Below are 21,101 nucleotides of genomic sequence, written 5' to 3' on the forward strand. Positions count from 1 at the left end.
CAAATTTATAATAAATACATTCAAAAAGGAAGGTGATGCTGAGGAGACACTTGTCTATGGTGATCAGAGTGATCTCCAGAGGGCGCATCCACCTCCTGATCCTCTGTGTTTCCTGGTGGGAGGCAGAGCTCTCTCCGCTCTCTGAGGATCCAGACGGTGTGCGCCTGCAGCAGGATGACGGAGCGCGGGGAGCGTGCCTTGCCTCGCGGCCGCGGGCGGAGATGGCGTCCTGCCGCCGGTGAATAAGCAGAAAAACCGAGCGGAGGGAGGGGAGAAGTGTGCGGCCGGATGCATCGTTTGGAGCAGAAGATGACTTTCTCTACGGATGATGTCAGCGCTTTGAGGACATTCACGGATGTTTATTCCATATCAATGTTTATTTGTCTTTTGGACGCGATCTGAAGCCGCGGCGTGGTTCCTGTGAGGAGGAGGCGGTGGGGGTTTGTTGTCTACCTCAGCTGTTTCTCCCTCCGGCCGGGCTCTGCGCTCAGCCGTCGCAGGGAGGAGAAGGAGGAGGAGGAGGAGAGGGCGGCATCAGGGGGAGGGAGAGGGGAGCGATGGCCGCCGGTGGAGCGGGATGCGGGGACACGGTGGAGCAGTGCCGGGCCGAGGTGGAGCGCCTGACCCGGGAGCTGGCGGAGGCCAACCGCGAGAAGATCCGGGCGGCGGAGTGCGGGCTGGTGGTGCTGGAGGAGAACCAGAGCCTGAAGCAGCAGTACGCGGACCTGGAGGCCGAGCAGGAGACGCTGAGGCTGGAGCTGGAGCAGCTGCAGGAGGTGGGCTCGGCAGGGGTATGGCTCTCACTCAGGAAGTCCAGCATTAGTAGTTAGGACTCAGAAGTACTGACAATCGTTAGTCTGTTTCTGCATTTGCGCCGTTTCAGGGAAGGACACGTTGTCACTTTACAAATAAGTTATTTGAGTTCATATTAATACATGTGCATCACTTGCTTTGTGTGATTTAGGCCTAATGGGCTACCTGTAGTTAGCCTACACCTGCTGGACAGCTAATACACAGGCAGGCCCAGCTCATGGCATAACTTTTCAAATAATATCATTTAGCCTACAAGGGTACTTGTATGGAAGCCCATTACTGTCAAGAAAATAACTTTATTCTTTTATTTGTTCTATTACTTTACATAAAAAAATCATCATGGCATTCATTTTTTATTACATAGCCTCTAAATGTATATATATGTGTCTGTGTGTGTGTGTGTGTGTGTGTGTGTGTGTGTATGTGTGTGTGTGTGTGTGTGTGTGAGAGAGAGAGGGTGTATATCTGTCTACCTATCTATCTATCTATCTAGCTATCTAATAATCTATACTAAATTAACAAAAGTATTGGGCCACACCTCTTAATCATTGAATTCAGGTGTTTTATTCAGTCCCATTATAGCTGCAAAGGGGGGACCAACTCCATATTAATCCCTATGGTTTTAGAATAGGATGTCATAAAAGCTCCTGCAGGTGTAATGTGTAGGTGTCCCAATACTTCTGTCCATTTAGTATATTTTAAACTTATTTTATTGTTATTTTTTAATGCTTTTAAAAAAAGTTTTCTTACATTATTCTTACATTATTATTACCTAAAACTAGAAAGTAAGTAAGACATAAGTCTGTTGGTGGACTAAGGATATTTATTTTTAATGATAAAATGTTAACCTATAGTAGACTATATTTGTCTGGAAACCACAGATCCTAGCACACCAACAAACTATATCCCCCCATGTTGGGAACTAGTGCTTTAGGTTATCATACAAAATAACTAAGTACCAAGCGTTATGGAAAGTTAGCTTATCAAATTGTACTTGTATGCAATCCTTTTTGTACCCAGACCTTGGAAAAAAATGGCTATTTGTATGATTGTGCTTGCAGCCAAACTTGGCGAACACTTTCTTTTAAATGGGATGTGTGATTGGCCCACTATCACAGCAGCTACAACACATACAGTGTAATGTGTATGTTAGAAAAGGTGAAGGAACTATAAGGACACTTTGCACCCAGCTTCATGTTGTGTTTGGGCCATACAGTATCGTGACACAGGCTGATACCTGCTAAAGCACTTTGAAGGTAGAAAAACTTTTGATTCTTGACCTCTAGGCTATGCTCATAACCAATCCTCAACCATGTGATCATTCACATACTTTGTATTTAGCCTAAACATGTAGCGCAATATCAGATGATGTTGTTCATATTACTCTGCGACACGTCTCTATGTATGTCGCACTAATTCACCAGTTTGTTAGCTATAATACACACGAGGTTGGACTCCGAAGCTGACTGTGCAGTTATATCTTGAAGGTCAGTGTGTGTGTGTGTGTGTGTGTGTGTGTGTGTGTGTGTGTGTGTGTCTGTGAGTGAGAGTGAAATTGGCTTAGAGGAAACATGCAGCAGTACCAGTTTATACAGTGCTGTGGAAAAGTATTTGCCCCCTTATGGATTTCTTATGTTTTTGCGATTTTGTCACACTTACATGTTTCAGATCATCAAAGAAACTTTGATTTAAAAAAAAAGACATTGAGAGTGAACATTAAATGCAGCTTTAAATGATCATTCCAATTATTGAAGGTAAAGAATTACTCAAAACCTATATCGCCCATGTGAAAAAGTAATTGCCCCCTAAACCTAATAACTGGTTGTGCCACCCTTGGCGGCAACCACTGAAATCAAGTGTTTGCGATAACTGGCAATGAGTCTTTGACATCGATGTGGAGGAATTTTGGCCCACTCTTCTTTGCATAATTGTTTCAACCCAGCCACATTGGAGAGTTTTCCAGCATAAACGGCCTGTTTAAGGTCATGCCACAGCATCTCAATTGGATTTAAGACCAGACTTTGACTAGGCCACTCCAAAACCTTCATTTTGTTTTTTTTGAGCCATTCAGAAGTGGACTTGCTGGTGTGCTTCAGATCATTGTCCTTCTGTATAACCCAAGTGCCCTTGAGCTTAAGGTCACGAACTGATGGCCTGACATTCTCCTTCAGGATTTTCTGGTAGAGAGCAGAATTCATGATTCCATCAATCACAGCAAGTCGTCCAGGTCCTGAAGCAGCAAAGCAGCCCCAGACCATCACACTACCACCAACATGTTTGACTGATGGTATGATGTTCTTGTTCTTAAAATGCTATGTTAGCTTTACGCCAGATGTAATGGGACGCACACCTTCCAAAAAGTTCCACTTTTGTCTCATCAGTCCACAGAATATTTTCCCAAAAGCCTTGGGGATCATCAAGATGTTTTTTGGCAAATGTGAGACAAGCCTTTGTGTTCCTTTTGGTCAGCAGTCACCAGTCTCTCTGTTTTGTGACTTCCTGGATGAGGTGTCAATGTGCTCTTGGAGTAATTTTGGCAGGCCGGCCACTCCTGGGAAGGTTCACCACTGTTCCATGTGTTCTTCATTTGTGGATAATGGTTCTCACTGTAGTTTGCTGGAGTCCTAAAGCTGTAGAAATGGCTTTGTAACCCTTTCCAGACTGATAGATGTCAATGACTTTGTTACTTATCTGTTCTTGAATTTCTTTAGATCATGGCATGATGTGTTGATCTTTTAAGATTTTAGCCTACTTCATATTGTCAGACAGGTTCTATTTACGCGATTTCTTGATTCTACAGGTCTGACAGTAATCAGGCCTGGGTGTGGCAAATGAAATTGAACTCGGCTTACCAAAAAATGCGGTTAATCACAGTTCATGATTTTACAAGGGGGGGCAATTACTTTTTCACATAGCGCCAGGCTGGTTTGGATAGCCTTTTCCCCATAATCAATGCAATCATCATTTAAAAACTGCATTTTGTTTTTACTCAGGTTATCTTTGTCTGATGTTAAAATTTGTTTGATGATCTGAAACATTTAAGCGTGCCAATTATGCAAAAAAATAAGTAATTGGTGAGGGCAAATACTTTTTAACAGCACTGTTCATATGATGCATCGACAGTATGTTAGTTTTATGTGTTATTGAAGCAGTCAGGTCACCCGTGCACACGTTGTTATTGATGGCAGTGGACTGTGGGAGTAAATGGCAGCAGGAAAGTGAAGCTTAAACACACTCATTGTTGGAAGCTGCCCAGTAGAATCATAGTGCTGCACCGTTGGCTACTGGCAGCTCCAACACATTCTTACTGCCAGCTCATCAAATACCAACACTTGGTCAGTGACCCTACACGTCAAAAACTATAACCTTGTGCTCTTACAGTTTTGGACACTCACGGATGGCGTGTCAAGTATTATTTGTTAAATGCAGTATATTCCATTGTTACATTGTTGTTTGGCTTGGAATAAATCTGTTTGCTGCTAACATAATGTAGCTGCACATCACATGATGTACGTTACTGCTAGGCATATTAGCACACGCCGCTATGTTGTTATTAGAATAACTCAGTTGGTATTTGGTTTCATATTGGACAGATACATTTGTCTCTTGAGTGAAAGTCCAGAGTTTGTTTGACCCATCCATCTCCCCTCCCTCCCACCCTATGCAGACTCTCTACTAACAACAGCTAGTTTGCGCAGGTTTCAAATGGTTAAAACAAGGGGACATTTTGAGGTTAACACAACAAAAACATTGTTTTCAGAAGATCCTCTCCATTCCTTAACATTTTTACTTTCTATAAACTCTGTAGCTGCATCTGTCTGTACACACATTGTCTTCATTCAGTCTTCACTCCGCCCCACCAACTCACAACCTCTCATTTCATGTCATTCCAGCTCATTCCAGCTCACTGGACTGCAATCGATCCTCTCTGTCAGGATGCATACTGCTTGGGGAAAATGGTTATGCTGATATGAGAAGGCTAATGTCTGGTTTATTAGTTTTTTTGCTCATAATTAGTTTTTCTGAAAGCGCAGTGCCACTGAGATTTAGCTTTCAAAGAATTCTGAGCCGTATGACAATTAAGCGTATTGATCGCCTTAAAACAGATTCTACTGATTCCCCAACTGCCATGTCATTATGCATCGGGAATAAACTGAATAATTTTAAATTATAAAACATGGAAAAGCAGAGTTTATGTAAGTGTAAAGGCTGAATATGAGCACCCTGTGTGCCCATCCTTAGCTCATCTTAAATAAACTATGGTGTTTCTACAGTGCGCAAGGTCATTTGCATAGCACCTTGTTCAGAGGACACCGTCCCCCAAAGTACCAAACTGCAGCCTCTTCAAAAGCAGAATTGTCAATGTTGCACTTCTGAGTTTTTTCTATTAATGATGTTGGTCTGGCACACCAACCAGTCTTTTTCTCTCTTGTCTTTGATGGATTGACATTATATCAAACTCTCAGCAGCGTGCTTTGAAGCCAATTTGACATAGTGGTCAGACTGTGGAATTAAAACTTTTGGGTGCGATGCTATGGGGCCCAAAAATGTTTTTTTCTAAAGGCTTATATTGTGAAAGAGATGTCTATAAATCAGCGAATAGATTTTTTTAAGCCTCACAACCTCCACGAAATTACTTAATCTACTATCAGCATTTGATCCATTCAGTCCAAAAGTTGTAGTTTTCTTTTTGAAAGATTCTTTTTTTCATTTTTTATCCCTGTTCAAGTTAGCAGAGGGCTCAACCAGAAGATTTGGGCACTTTTACACATGATGATGAACCTTTTTGGCTTCATGCGCCATTGAGCAACTTTCATTAACAAATTAATGTTAATATAATGTAATGTGTATGGATACATTGATTTAAATGTAGAAGATTCTGTGAACTCTACATCAGCACAATATAACAAAAACAGGTTTTATGTATAGTAATGCTGTTCATGCAAAATAGCAATAGTAACATCAGACAGGTTTTGTCTATTCTTAGGTAATATAATATATATAGTCTGACTATATCAAATCAGTCATCCTCAACATTTGTTGCATTCTTGTTTCAGAATGATGAAAACAGTTTGAGAACATTTAGATACAAAATAGAGTGTAGGCTCTCCAGCATGATTTTTTATGGTCTAATTTTCAGTTGATTGTAGATGAATTTAGGCTTAATCCAAACGTACTTTTGAAAACAGGGTTTTTCCTTCCTACATTCTCAAAAATCCCTGTCCAAATGAAAGCACAAAACACAACTGAAGTCCTGTCAAGAGCATGCCAAACCAGGTGGTGATACACCTGTAACCCGTAAGTTGTTGGCCAATCAGAAACCTTAAAAAAGTTATTGACAGAAGACTGCCTTGAGCAGTGACTTCTGTAGCGCATTCTGACGCCTTTGTTCTTTGTGTAGTGGAAGACTAACTGTACATTTATGTGTAAACATGTAAAAGGTCCTATTAGCAGGTTAGAACCAGCACTATGCTGGTTACTTTCAATATTGCACAAAATGTCCTTTAGGCCTCAGAATTGAGTTTTACAAAAGATCCATTAACAGTTACTTAAGGCATGGTTTGCATATGGAAAGACCAACATGCATAGAAAAAGATAAGTTTTCAAATATACCCGTGTATGCGTGGACAAGATTGAGTCCATGAATCTGTTTTTCTTCCATGAACTGGTAACCCATTGTTCCAGTGGCTCATTATTCTAAAACTTCAGTGGTCGGAACAATGTCTCATTGGACTGAAAGCCCATTTTTCCAAGGACCCTGTTTTACCGAAACCATAACCCATTGGTCCTACTAAGGCTTAGGTTTAGCTGGCTATGCGTAGTTTTCGGAACAAGGATTTGTTTGGGGATAACAGGCTGACTGAAAAATAGGCTTTTGGTCCAATGGGACATTTTTTAGGACCACTGGGGTTTCGGAATAACTGAGCGTCGGAATAATGACATGGCACCATCTTGCTTTGATTGTTGGTATAAAGTTGTAAACTAATATACTGTACGTCATCATAAAATTTAATTGAGGAAATGAACACTGTGTTCTTAAAGTAAGATTTATTTCCTTACTGCCAGTGAAGTGTTTGGATGCATTTTGCTTTTTCTTCTAGAAAAATCCCTAAAACAGGCAGTTGTCTCACCTTGTTTGCAAGATTTAGAAGGCCAACTATGTCGGCTAGAAAACATGTTTTTCTTTCAAAGCAGTAATGAAGGTCATATGTTTTCACTCTCAGCCTTCATACCATTTTGTTGTTGTTGTCATGTGCATTAGGTAATTGGGTGACATGGACTGGCTGGTTTGATTTAATAATCGTGAGCTTCGCTGTAGGGGGAGGACTCAGACGCCTCCATCAGCGGGCTGTAAAGAGCTAGCCACAGCTCGCTGCTAATTAGCTCTACAGGAGTCCATCACATTGATTTGTACAGTGAGCCTCGCCTACACTCTGTGCCGGTTTGTAATCGGGCTCGGTGCCAGTTCAGGTGGCCTACGGAGAGGAGATAAATTGATTGAAGCATCTTTGTGTCTTTTTACACAAATAATACCGTTATGGTGAACTTGAGATGCACAAGCATTATTACTTTTTTCCTTTTATCAAACTGCACTGCGCCTCAACAGTTGAGATTAAGTGAGTCAGAGCTTCTTCTTCTACTCTTTTACAGGTGTGTCATCCTGTTGTAGCATCACTTGGCATCTGCTGGGGTCAACATGGTGTCCTCATATGTCCAAACAGACACAGAGACAGGAGTCACTGTCTTATTCTGTTCATATATTCATGAGGACCAACTTTCCTCATACGGACACAGTAAATTGGATAAAAGAAGGGAAATCTCGCCAAATGATTTCTTTTTTTATAATGAAAGGAGGTTCCAGTTAGCTCATTGCCTTATTTTGTACCAAAATGATTTTAAAAAGTGTTAGTGAATCTTATAAGCATGATAATATCCAATATGTAAATAATTTTGGTTTATTCATTCACTCAGGGGATTTTAGTGTTGCAATTAAATCACAGTTTCAAACATATTCATGTAAGGATTTCCATCTCTTTGTTTTGTGAAGGGCAACTCATCTTGTAGTACAACCAAGTGCTGAACAAGACTTTTTTGGGCAACCTGAATGTGACAATTAACTTTCATGAACTGAAAACATAGTGAAATAGTAACATGTACGGCTACGACTAAAGCGACTCAGTGAATCTGGGGTTACATCATGATTACGTGGTAACGAGTTGTCAACTGACAGCACCCCACCATGTCTATTTCTACCGTAAAGTTGGGCATATTAAAATGAGGATCTGTGTGGATTTACTCACTCTTGGAGCCAGCCTCAAGTGGCCATTAGAGGAACTGCAGATTGTGGCACTTCCGTATGGGGCATTTTTTAGTACTGGAGGTTGTCCATTGCTTGATTAAATAAGTATATGCATAGTATACAGTAAAACTTCAATTAATCGCCCGGGCCATTGTTTGCTTAATCAGTGAACTCAACAGGCTTATATTTGGGACAGGCGTCCATATGGGACGGGCATTTAATTCCTTTCACACAAAACCTGCTCAGCAAAGATGGAAATACAATAACATTATTTATTTAACCTTTTGCAACCTGGACAAAATTGGCTTTATTTTATTCAAAAACATACAAAGAAGGTAATGAGCAACAAAAGAAGAAGTGACCCAGAGGTTAGCAGGAAATCTGTGAAAAGTACAAGAAAATTATTTGAAAATTTACCAAAAAAAACCAAACAAAACAAACCAGCAATAAAACAAAGCAAGAAACGACCTGAAAGAAAATGCTTAAAAATTAAAATAATTCTGTAAAATTATTTTAAATATATAATTATGAAAATAGTGTCATTCATTCATTCATTCAGTCATTCATAACTGCTTGTCCTTTTGCAGGGTCAGCTTACAGACCAACATATTTAAATAGGATAAGACAACATAAAGGTCAAAGCAGAAAAAAATACAGTGAAGGGAAGTGCAATGTAAATGATGTCGAAAGGCATGTGGGGACCAGTTACAAAACTGGTTAAAATGTGGATATTTCCTGTAGCACCCCAGCACAGCATAATGACTTTGATAAGCCAAACCTTATTATATAGACATCAAACTGTATCTATAGCAGGCACAGGAATCCATAGAGCAATGGATTAGATTGGGGCTAGTTTTAGTCACTAAGGGTCTTTAGTGAAAGGAATCAGTGCTTCTTTTCTGAAGTAATGGTGTTGTTATTATCCTTTGTCACAGTGAGAGTTCATGTCCAAACGGTTCACAGAGAGGTGCTGTGCGGTTCCATACTGAGACAGCATTGCGAGGGGATGCATGTGTGGGTGTGACGAGTGGAGCGGCGATGAAAAATGCAGAGAGTGCATCCATTGAGGCTAAAAACAGAACGGGCCAGAGTGACCCCCCGAGACGCTCTGTTACTCCTCTGTGACGTCACACAGCCAGTGGGACGCCTCCTTGCTTGTGCTATTGTCACTGTGGATGCGGTGTGTTCATGGATCCTGTTCCTCTGTAGGAAATGGGGAAGATAAAACAGCAAAAACAGGTCACTGCAAAGTCACTCTGGGTCAAGGGGAAGAAGTTATCATTAAAAAGATTGTTGGGACAGACGGTCAACTCAACTGTCATTTTTGAAGCTTTAGTTTTTACTTGTATTGGATTGTGTTGTATAAGTTGTACCAGATACTATTGCTGCAGTCTGTGTGTCTCAGACAGACCCTGGACCTGTGGTCCCTACTGTCTCCTCTGCTCTCTGTTCGTTATGAATGTGACACAGCCGTAGCTCAGAAGCACTTAGGGGCAGACTGGCTGTCTGAAAGATGCATGTCTGAAAAAGGGTCTCTCTCTCACACACACACATACACACACACACACACAGACACACACACATGCACACACAGTCAAACAGAGCAGAGAGGGCGTGGTGAATTATTCACTAGGTATGATGTAATGGTGATTTTAATGATGCTTCCTGACCTCAAAGCTCCATGTTTCGGTGTTTCCTCTATAGGAATTAAAGAAGAGGGAAGACACCTTAAAGGGACAATTAAAGCCAAAAATCAAAAATACATATTTTTCTTCTGATCTGTAGGAATATATTTATCTGTCTACATATTTTTGGTGTGAGTGTTGGAGATATCGGCCATAGAAATGTCTGCCTTCTCTCCAATGTGATGGAACTAGATGGCACTCAGCTTGTTGAGCCAAAAAACACTTTTGAAAACTTAGCAGCAATGTCTCTTTTTGGAAATCCTGAGCCTGTTACTAATCCACAAACCTTGTTGTTAGCAGTTTCATGTAGGAACTGTGTTTTTTCTTTTCTGACTCAACTACACCTGCCAACCGCATGAGCATGAAGGAGAAATCGTGAATCTCCTCGATGGAGGAGAGGCTTGTGATAGTGTGAGATGTGAACATGAATAGTGTCCTCCTGCTGTTATGTCGCCTAGCTCGGTGGTGCCAGGTGAGCTAGCAGTAGATGCATACTTCCCTCTGGGTGGTGATACTATTGATGGGTGAATTTTTACCCAAGTTTCTGAAAAATTCCTGTGTTCATGATTTAGCAATTTTCCATCATTTGATAAAATTGTTATATGATTTCACACTGGCTTGTGTAAAGGTTACAAAATATGTGCATCCGAAATATAGCAAAGTTAACTTTTTTCTTTTGTTTTGTATTGGCAACTAATGATTGGTTAGGTTTAGGCAACAAAAGCACATGGATAGAAAAAAACATCATGGTTTGGCTCAACATTCACACAGGAAGTGAACACTGGGCTCCTGGGTGAAAGTCCAGGGTTTGTTGGACTTTCTGATGTTCTGCTGCTCCGTCTCTGCCCAGAGTGCACTCTGCACTCCAAGAGTGTGGTGCAATTCATAACTGAAAGGTATATTATGATTTCCAGTAGTACTCACAATGAACTCTCCAGCTCCAAAATTAGAAAATCAGCATGCGGTGGCAGATGTTTTAATCGTTGCAGGCCAATTCAAACAAATCACTGCCATGTGTCAGTTTTCAAATATCAGAGCTTTTCAGGAAATTTAAGTTTTCTGACTGTGATGTGTAAAATCACTACTCTGAGAGATTGATGTTGTTCCTCTCATTTCACTCTTGGAAGGAAAGTGAATCAGGTTATTTCCAAAAGTGTTTAACTGAGGTAGCTGGATGCATGAAGTCCTGTTATTTTTGATTGGAATACAGATGTATAATACACAATAGATACCATCTGATATGATGTAATGGTTGTATGATTTAAATTTAGGTTTCTATTTTTAAGAACAGATGCTTTGATTCTTTAGAGCTCATATAAGAAGCACTTGCTCTCCTCTCCCTGTTGTTTTTTTTCTTGGATGTTATTTTGGTGGATAAAAAAGTGAGGTCATTGGGGAGGGTGTGGCAGTTGAAACAATAGACGGATGAAAAGATTGGATGAAAGTGAAACAAAGGAGCCCTCCCCCTCTCCGTTTACTCCCTCCATCCCTCCTGCTCTCCCTAGCATGCTTTCTTGTTCTGATTCTCCCGTTTTAATTCCTGAACTGAACAGAGCATGGAGGGAGGAGAGAAAATTTCCAGCAGCTATGAGAGCGGGATGATGGAGTTAGAGAGGAAGAGATGGATGCAGCACTGTGTCTATCATTTCTTTTGTCCTGCTCTTCCCATAAGGATTACACAATCTCTACTGGATATATAACGAGTGTGGCCGTTCCCCACCCTCCAGCGCTCTCTCTCTCTCTCTCTGTCACACACAAACACACACACATACACACACCTCGGCTGTGATGACTTGAGGACAAAGAGGTGCAGAGGGGACTAAAGGAAGCCAGTGAGGAACATTTACTGCACAGGATTGTATTTCATTTCCTCTTCACTACAAGATGAAACTGGACATGTGTCAGGATGCTCGTTATGTTCGGTGTGCACAGTGTCAACTGAAGTGTGTGTATTGTTGTAGTAAATGTCTGATTTATGGAAGTTGTACTTGATACACCACATTTAGTGTAAAAGAATTGTATTGCCGGCTTCTTAGTATTCTGTAGATTTGTGACATTTTTATAATAGTACATCTTTTTCTATTCCCCGTGAAAGTCCTCTTTAACTGGGGTGCCTGGTGGCTCAGTGGACAGAGCGAGGCTGTGTCCTTGCCACAGTGGCCACAGGTTCGATTCTGGCCTCAGCTCTTTACTGCACATCATCTCCTCTCACACTTGTGCTGTTCTATCAATTAAAGGCAAAAATGCCCAAAAAATATAGTTATGTAGTTAAAGTGGACTTTAACTACAACAACTATATGTCTGATAAAGCAATGACCTTTTGGCTTTCACATGTACATATACTCCATATGAGAAATGAAAAATGCACGAACACCACCTCTAATTATTACTTCTAATTATTATCGATTTGATTGATTCATTGTTGCAGCCCTGATATGCAGTATAAGAGCTAAATGCACAATAGAAACCAGCAAAAAAGCAATATGGGTCCTGCTTTGATATAATAATTTTTAAAATTTCATGTTAAAAGTACTTTAACTTCCTTATAGCTGTATTTTATTTATAATAGTAGTGTATTGAGCTTTATTATATGAGAGAAGCTACTTTTATTTAACTTTATTGTAACTGCAGTTCATTCAATAGCCCCTCCAGACTCATGCCTTGTGGCGATAATAACCAAAAAAAGAAGTTTGCATGAGCAGACAAAGGATTTAGCCCTGTCTACAGAAACGTCAACCAACCGTCCAAATAATTGTCACAGGGAAGAATATATCTCATATCAGCTCCTCATGGGTCCATAACACTCCAGCTACAAGTGCACCTGTCCAGTAACAAGAATCTCATATTACGTCTTTTGCTCTATGTCTTTCCTCCTATCCTTGGCTCTGCTTCCCTTTTCCTTTGTTGCGGTCTTTGTCTTTCTTTGTCTCATAGTCCCAGATTAAATAGGACACTGTTCTCATGGCTGCAGGCTTTATATTGATCCATGCGTCTTCGAGCTGTTCACACAGATAACAGCTAATGTGGAGAGAGAAAGGACGGAGAGAAAGATCTTCTCTAATAAATGAAGGCTATAACTCTGATTATCTCCTTCAGGGGGTCACTAATCACACCACCCAGGCTTTAGTTTCAGCAGTTTTAAGGGGTACAACAATAAATTTTCACCTCCGCATTTCCCCCACACTACCAAGAATTGCATATATCAAAACATGTATAGTATGACTAGCGTTCACTCTTTGAAATAAAGGTTCTTCAAAGGTTCTTTGTAAGACAATGGTTCTATTAAAAAAACGTTTTCATCCAAAGAACCTTTTTTTTTGTGAAGAAAGGATTCTTAAAGTAAGTTGTGGTCTGCCGTAGTTGATGTCTTTAAGGTCATTTCATGTCATACAATACCTGCCTTTTTTTCTGGGTACAAGTACTTGGTATTTTTTATATATGGTTCTAATTTGGAGCCAAGTTTTGGTTCCCAACCCTACTGCACTACTGAAAAAGTAAAGGCTGCAGTAGTAATAGTATTTTTTAAAACATCTCCACCCACTAAAAATGTGATTGTGAACCACAAGTGTTGCTGGTTGCACTTGACCACTTCAGCCAGTCCTTTTAGGAGCTTCATGAAGTCCAAGGCTGCTGGACGTGGTTCTTTTAGGCCCCAGGCTTACCTGTTCAGCTGAAACCATGAATAATGGGTGAGAGATTCAGGACTTTTCTAGTCATATTGCTGTTTTAAGAGTTCCTCCTATAAAAGGGTTGGTAGTGGAACCCCCTCAATGATTTCTGGTTAACAATCTAAGGTGGAACGGTTCTGGAGAGCCCAAAAGAGAGATCTTGGTGGAAGTATTATCCGATAAGGGTTCTCTCTCTAGAGCCTCTCATACCCCTTGTCAACCAATTTAGGTCTGGTTCTTAAACCGGTTTTTGTTAGGACTCTTGGTACCTTTGTGCTATCTAACAGACTGGCTGGCACTTTCACCAGTTTTGTATGGAACCATAGTAATCAAGGATGCATGATTACATACAGAATTTTGTTCTTTTATCGCAGATGTTTGGTTTTACCCCAAAACATGCATGGACCAACTGTTTATGAGAACACTTCCTGTCTTTTTTGTCCAACATTTTTTCATTTGACTTCTCCGTTGTTGTCTTCTTCGTCCTTTCTTTTCAGCCTCAAGGAAAACATGCTATTTTTTAGTTCCAGCTGAGAATCAGTATTTCGGGTTGTGAATCAATTGATTTTAAGTGGAAAAGCTCTCTTCGGGTCAAAATTAGGTTTGGAAACCAGAACAGAACCAGTCCCATGTTGGTGGGAAAAGGGAAATAGGTGTTCCGGGTGATCTTCCACAAATGGTTTTTGGTATAACCCTTTATGTTGGTTTCTAGGTTGAACCCTTAGCAACTCTTCCAGGTGGGACCATCAAAGGTTTTATCAAAAAGGCTTCTTCTATGGAGACAAGCCAAAGAACCATAAATGGGTTTAGGTAGCTACAGTATAGCTAAGATGAAGTGGGGCAGGTGACAGTGTCCACGTCACATGGCAGCAGTCTGCCACTCATAAAAAAGGATGCTTCCGGTCGTCAGTCTTAAAACAGACTTTGGGAGCAAATTCTTGAGACGCTGAATATGTGGAAAGCCAACACAAGTCAGTCCATATATAGCTGTCTTTTGAATGCCTCTTTTAAAGGACATAGTCACTACTCTTTCAGTAAATGCTTCACTACTGGCCTGGAGACTGGCTTTGTCCATTGGGAGTCAGATAATTCAACCTCATTTCATTAGGTGTTATTTGAAAAAACTTTTCGAATAAATAATTTTAGAAAACAACTGACGTAAACCTCTAAACCTGTATTTATCTGAAGCCAGTGATTAAATCTTTGTGTGCAGGCGCCTTCAGATGGCAGGAAGAGGTTGGAAAGGTCAGGGAACGCCTGCTGTCTGCCTGTTTTTAAATCAGACTCCCTGCATGGCAGAAACAGGCTTTAAATAATAATGTGTGAGTGTGTGTGTTTCTTAGCACCTATTGCAGTCTCAGTGGCAGTGAACTGACCTTGATTCACATTACTGGCAGCCCATCTGCGTTTACTCACCCAGCAGGGGTCTGACACACACACACACACACACACACACACACATACACACACACACACACACACACACACACACATACACACACACACACACAGGCAGTGATATTTAGCATGCAGTGACGATCGATCGGACCAGACGTCATGGTGGGAGGTTTATGGAGAAATGACACAGCAGACTGTGGGGCCAAAGCCTGCACTCCTCTAACACATCAGTGTCAAGGTTTAGGTTCTGTTACTGTTGTCTGTGGTGAGATAAATAATTGGACAGATTTGTTCTTTAGGCTTGCTGATCTGTTTGTGTTGTAATGTCACCACAAAGTTCATTGAAATGTGAAAAGTCTTTTCTTGCTGTTGAGTTTGTCTGTGACTATTTTCATTCGCTATTATCATGTGATAAATGTACTCTCATGTATATTTGCAAAATTCCTGCCCTTTCAGTCCCCGTAAAAGAAACAAATTCTATTTCTTGATTGACATGACAATGTGACATGTGTCAGGTTTTTTTTGCCACTCAAGTCAAGAAGGAGATGATGACATCATGTACCTTAGAGTAATGGTAGGTGGGTTCCCATTAACCCTCAAATTAAGCAAATTGAAATTGCAAATATAAAATATACCCAATGTAAACATGTCTGTTTCGGAAAAAACTTTCATTTCGCATGAGGTGGTTGATAAAGCCATCTTCACAAAACTGCAATCGAAACACTTTTTTCCCACTTTCATAGGTCATGATGTGCTGGCTCCCTCGGGCATGATGCAGCAGGTGTTACAAGAGGTGTTATCACATCGCATAACTCTCTTGTTCCTCTGTGAAATCGTGCACTATCACCTCCCAGAAATCCCTCATATGTGGCCGCCTACGTCGCCTTTGATTGACGCTTTGTCACGCTCCCTCTGCGTCTCACACTGATGCAAAGGTCAGTCTTTGTGGTTTCTGTGTGACACACAGCTGTCTCTTAGGTTAAACGTGTTGTAACTTAGTTCATTTTGTCAAACAGTTGCAGTTAGGTTTAGACAATAAAACTACTTGGTAAAGTTCATCATGACAACCTGTTCTTCTCAGGCTTTCAAATAGTAATAGTAATGGGTGTCTTTTTGCGTTGGTGTCTGATGCTAAAATTACTGACCTAGCAGGTCAAGGTTAACTATTTGGGAATGGGAGTGGGCTCAGGAAGCAGCATGGAGCCCAGCGAAAATGTTACAGTGGTTACTTGCTTTTTTATATCTGTTACTTATTTAGTTTCTGTTACAAATTTGATGGATTTTTTAAATGTTGCTCTTATGGAGATGGATGGAATTCGAGGCAGTGCATCACTGCAGTGTGCTGAAAAATGGGTGAAAATTAAAATTTCTATCCCTGTCGGTTGGAGCCGATCAGACCATGTGTTAATAAACGCCAGTGACTTCTTCAGCGTCAACCAGCACTTGTATGCAGGGTCTGTATGAGCAGTAAATTGGCTGAAAAATGGGCGGTTTACAATTGTCCACAGGTTACCCCATGGCCCCATGCCACTTGTCCATATGCGTGGGTTTACCCAAGTGAGCTGAACATGGCTTATGTTAGGGCTAAGTGGGTATGGGCCCAATGGATTGTCACCTTCCCAGTTAAAGACCAGATGATGGTGGCTGTTGGCGTCTTTTTTTTTTCTTGTCCAGTAGTAGAAGGGCTTAAAGGATGCCAAAGTGTGCTTTTGGTGTTGGTATCACACACTGAGGAGGCGTGACAAAGCGTCGGCACTTGACAACCTGAGAATTCGACTGGGCTGAAGAAAAATGGCCAGAGAAGCAAGACTGTGAATGAGATAATTTGATGATGGGGTTAGAAATACCTTCTCACTATGCTGCCTTTGTGTGGTCAGACTGTGTGTCCGTGTTGACTCAGATTAAGTCAAATGAAGGCCTGCGGGATACTGCTGGGTGTCACACTGACTCAAATCTTTTAGGAAATAAACATTATGTGATCCAGACACGTCAAATGTTATTTCTCCAACAGATGATCTTTTTTCCTAAAGATCTGTCTGTTGAGCATGGTAAAGTTAATGATTCCAGGATGGTGTTTGTGAAAAAAGAACTCTGTCGAATACATTGCCGATTTTGCAGCATCGACCGTGCGAAAAAGTGATATCTGCGAGTGCAGATATCACTTTTCCCACAAGATGAATATTCAGTTTAAAACCCTCGCTTGCAGCTAGACTGCACATATATTCATTCAGACGTCTCCACTGCTCCCACAGCATCACTCAGCCAGGGATGGTTTTTATGGGAAAATCTTGAGTCTGGCTGCATTAGTATGCTGGCAGAACAACTGTCAGAAGACTCAGGGGAGACAGACAGAGATAAACGAGAACAATAGACGGTGTGAAAGAAGGAGGTGAAGTGGTGTGATAAAGATCTAGGAGATGGAAAAACTAATAGTGTTCTTGTGGGTGTGCTTATGTACTTATCTAAATAAATATGATTAATTCCTTTTATCACTCTCATTGCTCATTTCTGTCCTGTGAGGCCAGTGTGTTCTCTCACAGTGGGCTAGTGGGACACTGTTCTGCCTCCCTGTCCTTGTCTCTGTTAGTCTGAGACAGGATGAAGTCACAGTTGGCAGTAAGGCACTATGTCAGCTAAGTAGGACACTGGTCTCTGATCTGCAGTGGAAGCAAAGTGGCAGATTAACATTCGCTGCTAGCCGGGTTGCACCCCCAACTTTTTATCATCTGAGATAAATATTCTCATTTTGCTCGACATGTAGGGCTCGAGGGGAAAAATGTCTTCTTTTGATAACCCCCAAATCAACCAACTAGTGCTCTGGCACTAAAACCTGTGCTGCCACAAATGGATTTTCTATTATTGGAACTGGACCGTTCATTGTGAGCGCTGCTGAAATATATACACGATTCGGTTATTTATTACACTACACTCTTGGAGCACAGAGCGTACTCTGGGCACAGACGGAGCAGCAGAATGTCAGTCACATTAATAGTTAATATTAAACTATTCACCCAAAAAGTCACAAACCAATGCTGAGGTAAAAAAGAGCTGATGGAGAGCTCTGTGTGTGCTGCATTCACAGACCTGCAAAAACTTCAGGAGTGAGAGGGGACACACAATAATACAGGGGGATACGAATTTTTAAAAAAAGTTTGCTGTCGATGTGCTTACCCTTTTCTATCCACATTGGCCCTAATATGGCATTGTACATTCCCAACTGGCAACCAACATCTTTAAACATTGATATTTTTGTTGAGTTTTGGTTGTGATGTTGGGTTAAAATGTCCAATGTCGATGTCAATTTGATGTAAAATACTAAGGCAAATGGCGTTGACATTTCGTGGGTTTAAGTTGTATGTAATGTAAGAGTCCTACATCTTTCTGATTTCATGTAACCCGGGTGAAATTGTCAGCCTGCATAATATGCTTAACCCAGTCGTAGTTGTTGAAATATTTCAGTCTTGACTGAAGAAGTAAACAGACTAAATGCTGTCTATAAGCAGGCAGCTAGCATAATTCTTCTAGTTAGACCACATTAAGGCATAAAAATACTATATGGCTGTTTTTTTCTGGAATATCAGAAACAGTATCTTAACACTTTGAAACCTGGAGCGATGTCACTTTCTTTGTGCTGTTTTCAGAAGCCTTTTAACAAGTTCTTAAACCTTTCAACCCTGTGCAGGCATTATTTCTTTCTTGAACAAATGTTTCATGAATAGCAATAAACCAGTAGATTTACAAAATTATTTTAAAAATATATTTAAAAAAAAGAAGCTACAATTTCTAGGGGAAAAAAAGCTAGGCAAAAAACTGTATTTATCATTATTTTGATTATTGCAAATTTAAAATTATGTTACAGAATAAATCTGATTTATTTAAGCACTTATTTCAGGTAATGTCCTTATTTGTTTGTTTTCTTATTTTACTGTATTTTTTCAGGTATTTTTCTAGTATTTGTTATTGATTTCTTGCTTTTTGGGTCATTTCTTCTTTTGTTGCTCTGGAGTTTATTTACAATCTCTGTAGCTGGATGTCTTGCACACTGATGTATGGCAGTTGAATGTGTGCCAGTCATATTTCACTGATGGCATGTTGCAGCCTGAGGCTATTGTTGTGGATGTCGTTATGGTGCCATACGTATTGTTGCTCTGTGTGTGCTGTGTCAAAGTAATGGCTTGTGTGGCAGAGCCGTGGCCATGAACAGATGGCTGCCCTGCTCATGTCACACATATCCGGTGACTCCTCTCCAGTGTTTATTAGCTATGGGACATTACAGTGCGAGTTCATGGGCAAAATCAATATTTTGTCCCTGATATGATGCACTACTGTATAGATATATCGCCTGCTGTGGTTTAAAATGTTTCCAGTTGGATGCTCATGATGCCTTCAGGGATCTTTTTACAGTCACTGCTGAGAGAAATGAAAACTGTCCAATGGCAATGAAATGTTATTGTGCTTGTTGTTGTTATGTTGGAAGTGCAGCTCATCTTTGCATCGAATGTGAGGCGTCACATTTTTGAACACAAAAATCTTCGCACTTTGTGCAGCTAAGAGTGTTCGTATTCACAATTCAATTCAGTTCAATTTAATTTAATTCAATTCAGTGAATTCCATTCAACTCGATTCAATTACAACATCCCTCTGACCCCTAAATTTATAGTTATATAAAAATCACCCCCTATACAGCTGTCATATATGGGATAATTAGCTATAGAGTCCAAAACCATTTCTTGTACCAAGCTGTGAACATGTTTATTTTTGTCGTAAAGTTGGGAGTTTTACCATGTGGGTCTATGGGGATTGACTCTCTCATCAGTCTCATCTCTCACCAGTAAAGGAACTGCAGTGTTTTTTGGCACTTCTGCAATGGCTTCATTTTCAGCCTTGGAGATTGCCGCCGCTTAATTGTCACGCTTTAAAGTTGATATGGTGAACATTTTAGCAAACAGTTTTGACATCCAGCAGACTCAAAGCAACATTATGATATTAATTTGAAGTCCACTGTTTACTAGAGCAGGCTCTTAAGGCAGGTGGGCCAAGTTTGCTTGGTCCCAGTAGCAGATCTTCCTATAGGAGACACAGGCAGCTGCTAACGATGCCAGAATCGTGACTTAACTTAGGCTTTTCTTTTATATCAAGTATGCAGATGTACTTTCTATATCAGAAAAAGCAAACAAAAACATGACTTACAAGTTCTATATAAGCACAGTGTTAGATAAAAAATCTGACAATATTTACATCATCTCAGGATCAAAAATGAAATATTTTATAGTCATATGTTTCAAACACAATAATGATACTACATAGCTTCATAATGTTTAGCTGTGTGTTTTTTCACCCATTCACCTGATCTCCAGACTTTCACACCTCCTCCTGAACTTTGGCCCAAAACAGTCCTAATTGCTAAAGAGCTTAATTTGTAGGAGACTACTTTATGTTAGTGGGTATAAAGGGTTTCGGTGGAGGCTCATTAATCTCCTAAGTAAACAGAGCACAACGTGTGTGCACGCATCACTGGCTCAGTGAGCACAGGGACGGAGAACAGCCGTGGGTGTTCGTGTCCCGGCTGACTGTTTTTAACTGTACTTACACTCTGCTCCTGTGGGAAAACGCATGGTACATTTTTGCCCATACGCAGTGATTCCTGCAGCCATACCTAAAGGCACAATCACACATTGACTGGACTTTTCTCTGAGCCAACACATAAAACAAGAGGGGAACAGAGCGATTTTCTCATTTATTTTCTACTCTCTCTCTCTCTCTACACCTTGAGTTCAGCCTTGCATGGGCCCTCTCATTGATTTTTATGTCAATATATTTCCTCCCTCAGTGTTCAGTGGAGCAGGGGATGGGCTCCTTGTGTGGAGCGGCTCAATGATTATGAGGCCACTGATGCTGACTCACCTCTCTTTGGACCTCATTGGCTTAATCTTGTCACTCTTCTAGAGCTGCATAGACAGGAGGTCGGGGTGTTAGAAAGGTCAACTAAACACAGGAGCTCCCCCCCAGGAGACCGCAGTTCATGTCACATGTCTAACTTTAAGCACTTAAATCCTTTGTCTATCTGTAAGTATTTACCTTTAATTTACCCTGTATCCATGAGCTGTTAGATTGAAAAGTCATTTGATCATCATATTTTACACCGCCAGAGACATTAAGATACAGTATACACCATGTTTAAGTTTATTCAAGCTCTTTGTATTCGTCTTTAAACACTAAAGACACGTTTTCTCAAAA

At 40.6% G+C, this 21,101-nt stretch overlaps 1 protein-coding gene across 2 annotated transcripts in view; it reads left to right on the forward strand.

Moving 5' to 3' along the window:
* The window catches only part of LOC121961220 (protein bicaudal D homolog 1-like), a 41,982-nt gene continuing 20,881 nt past the window's right edge, over positions 1-21,101 (forward strand). The window contains exon 1 of one of the 2 annotated variants that reach the window (XM_042511124.2): positions 1-776. In XM_042511124.2, coding sequence (XP_042367058.2) covers positions 558-776 — 219 coding nt within the window. In that variant the 5' untranslated portion in view covers positions 1-557. The remainder of the gene's footprint in view (positions 777-21,101) is intronic. The other variant, XM_088072677.1, reaches the window with a different exon arrangement.

This window comes from Plectropomus leopardus, chromosome 22 (genome assembly GCF_026936395.1).
Source record: "Plectropomus leopardus strain MGB_pleo_1.0 chromosome 22, ASM2693639v1, whole genome shotgun sequence".
Lineage (NCBI taxonomy): Eukaryota > Metazoa > Chordata > Actinopteri > Perciformes > Serranidae > Plectropomus > Plectropomus leopardus.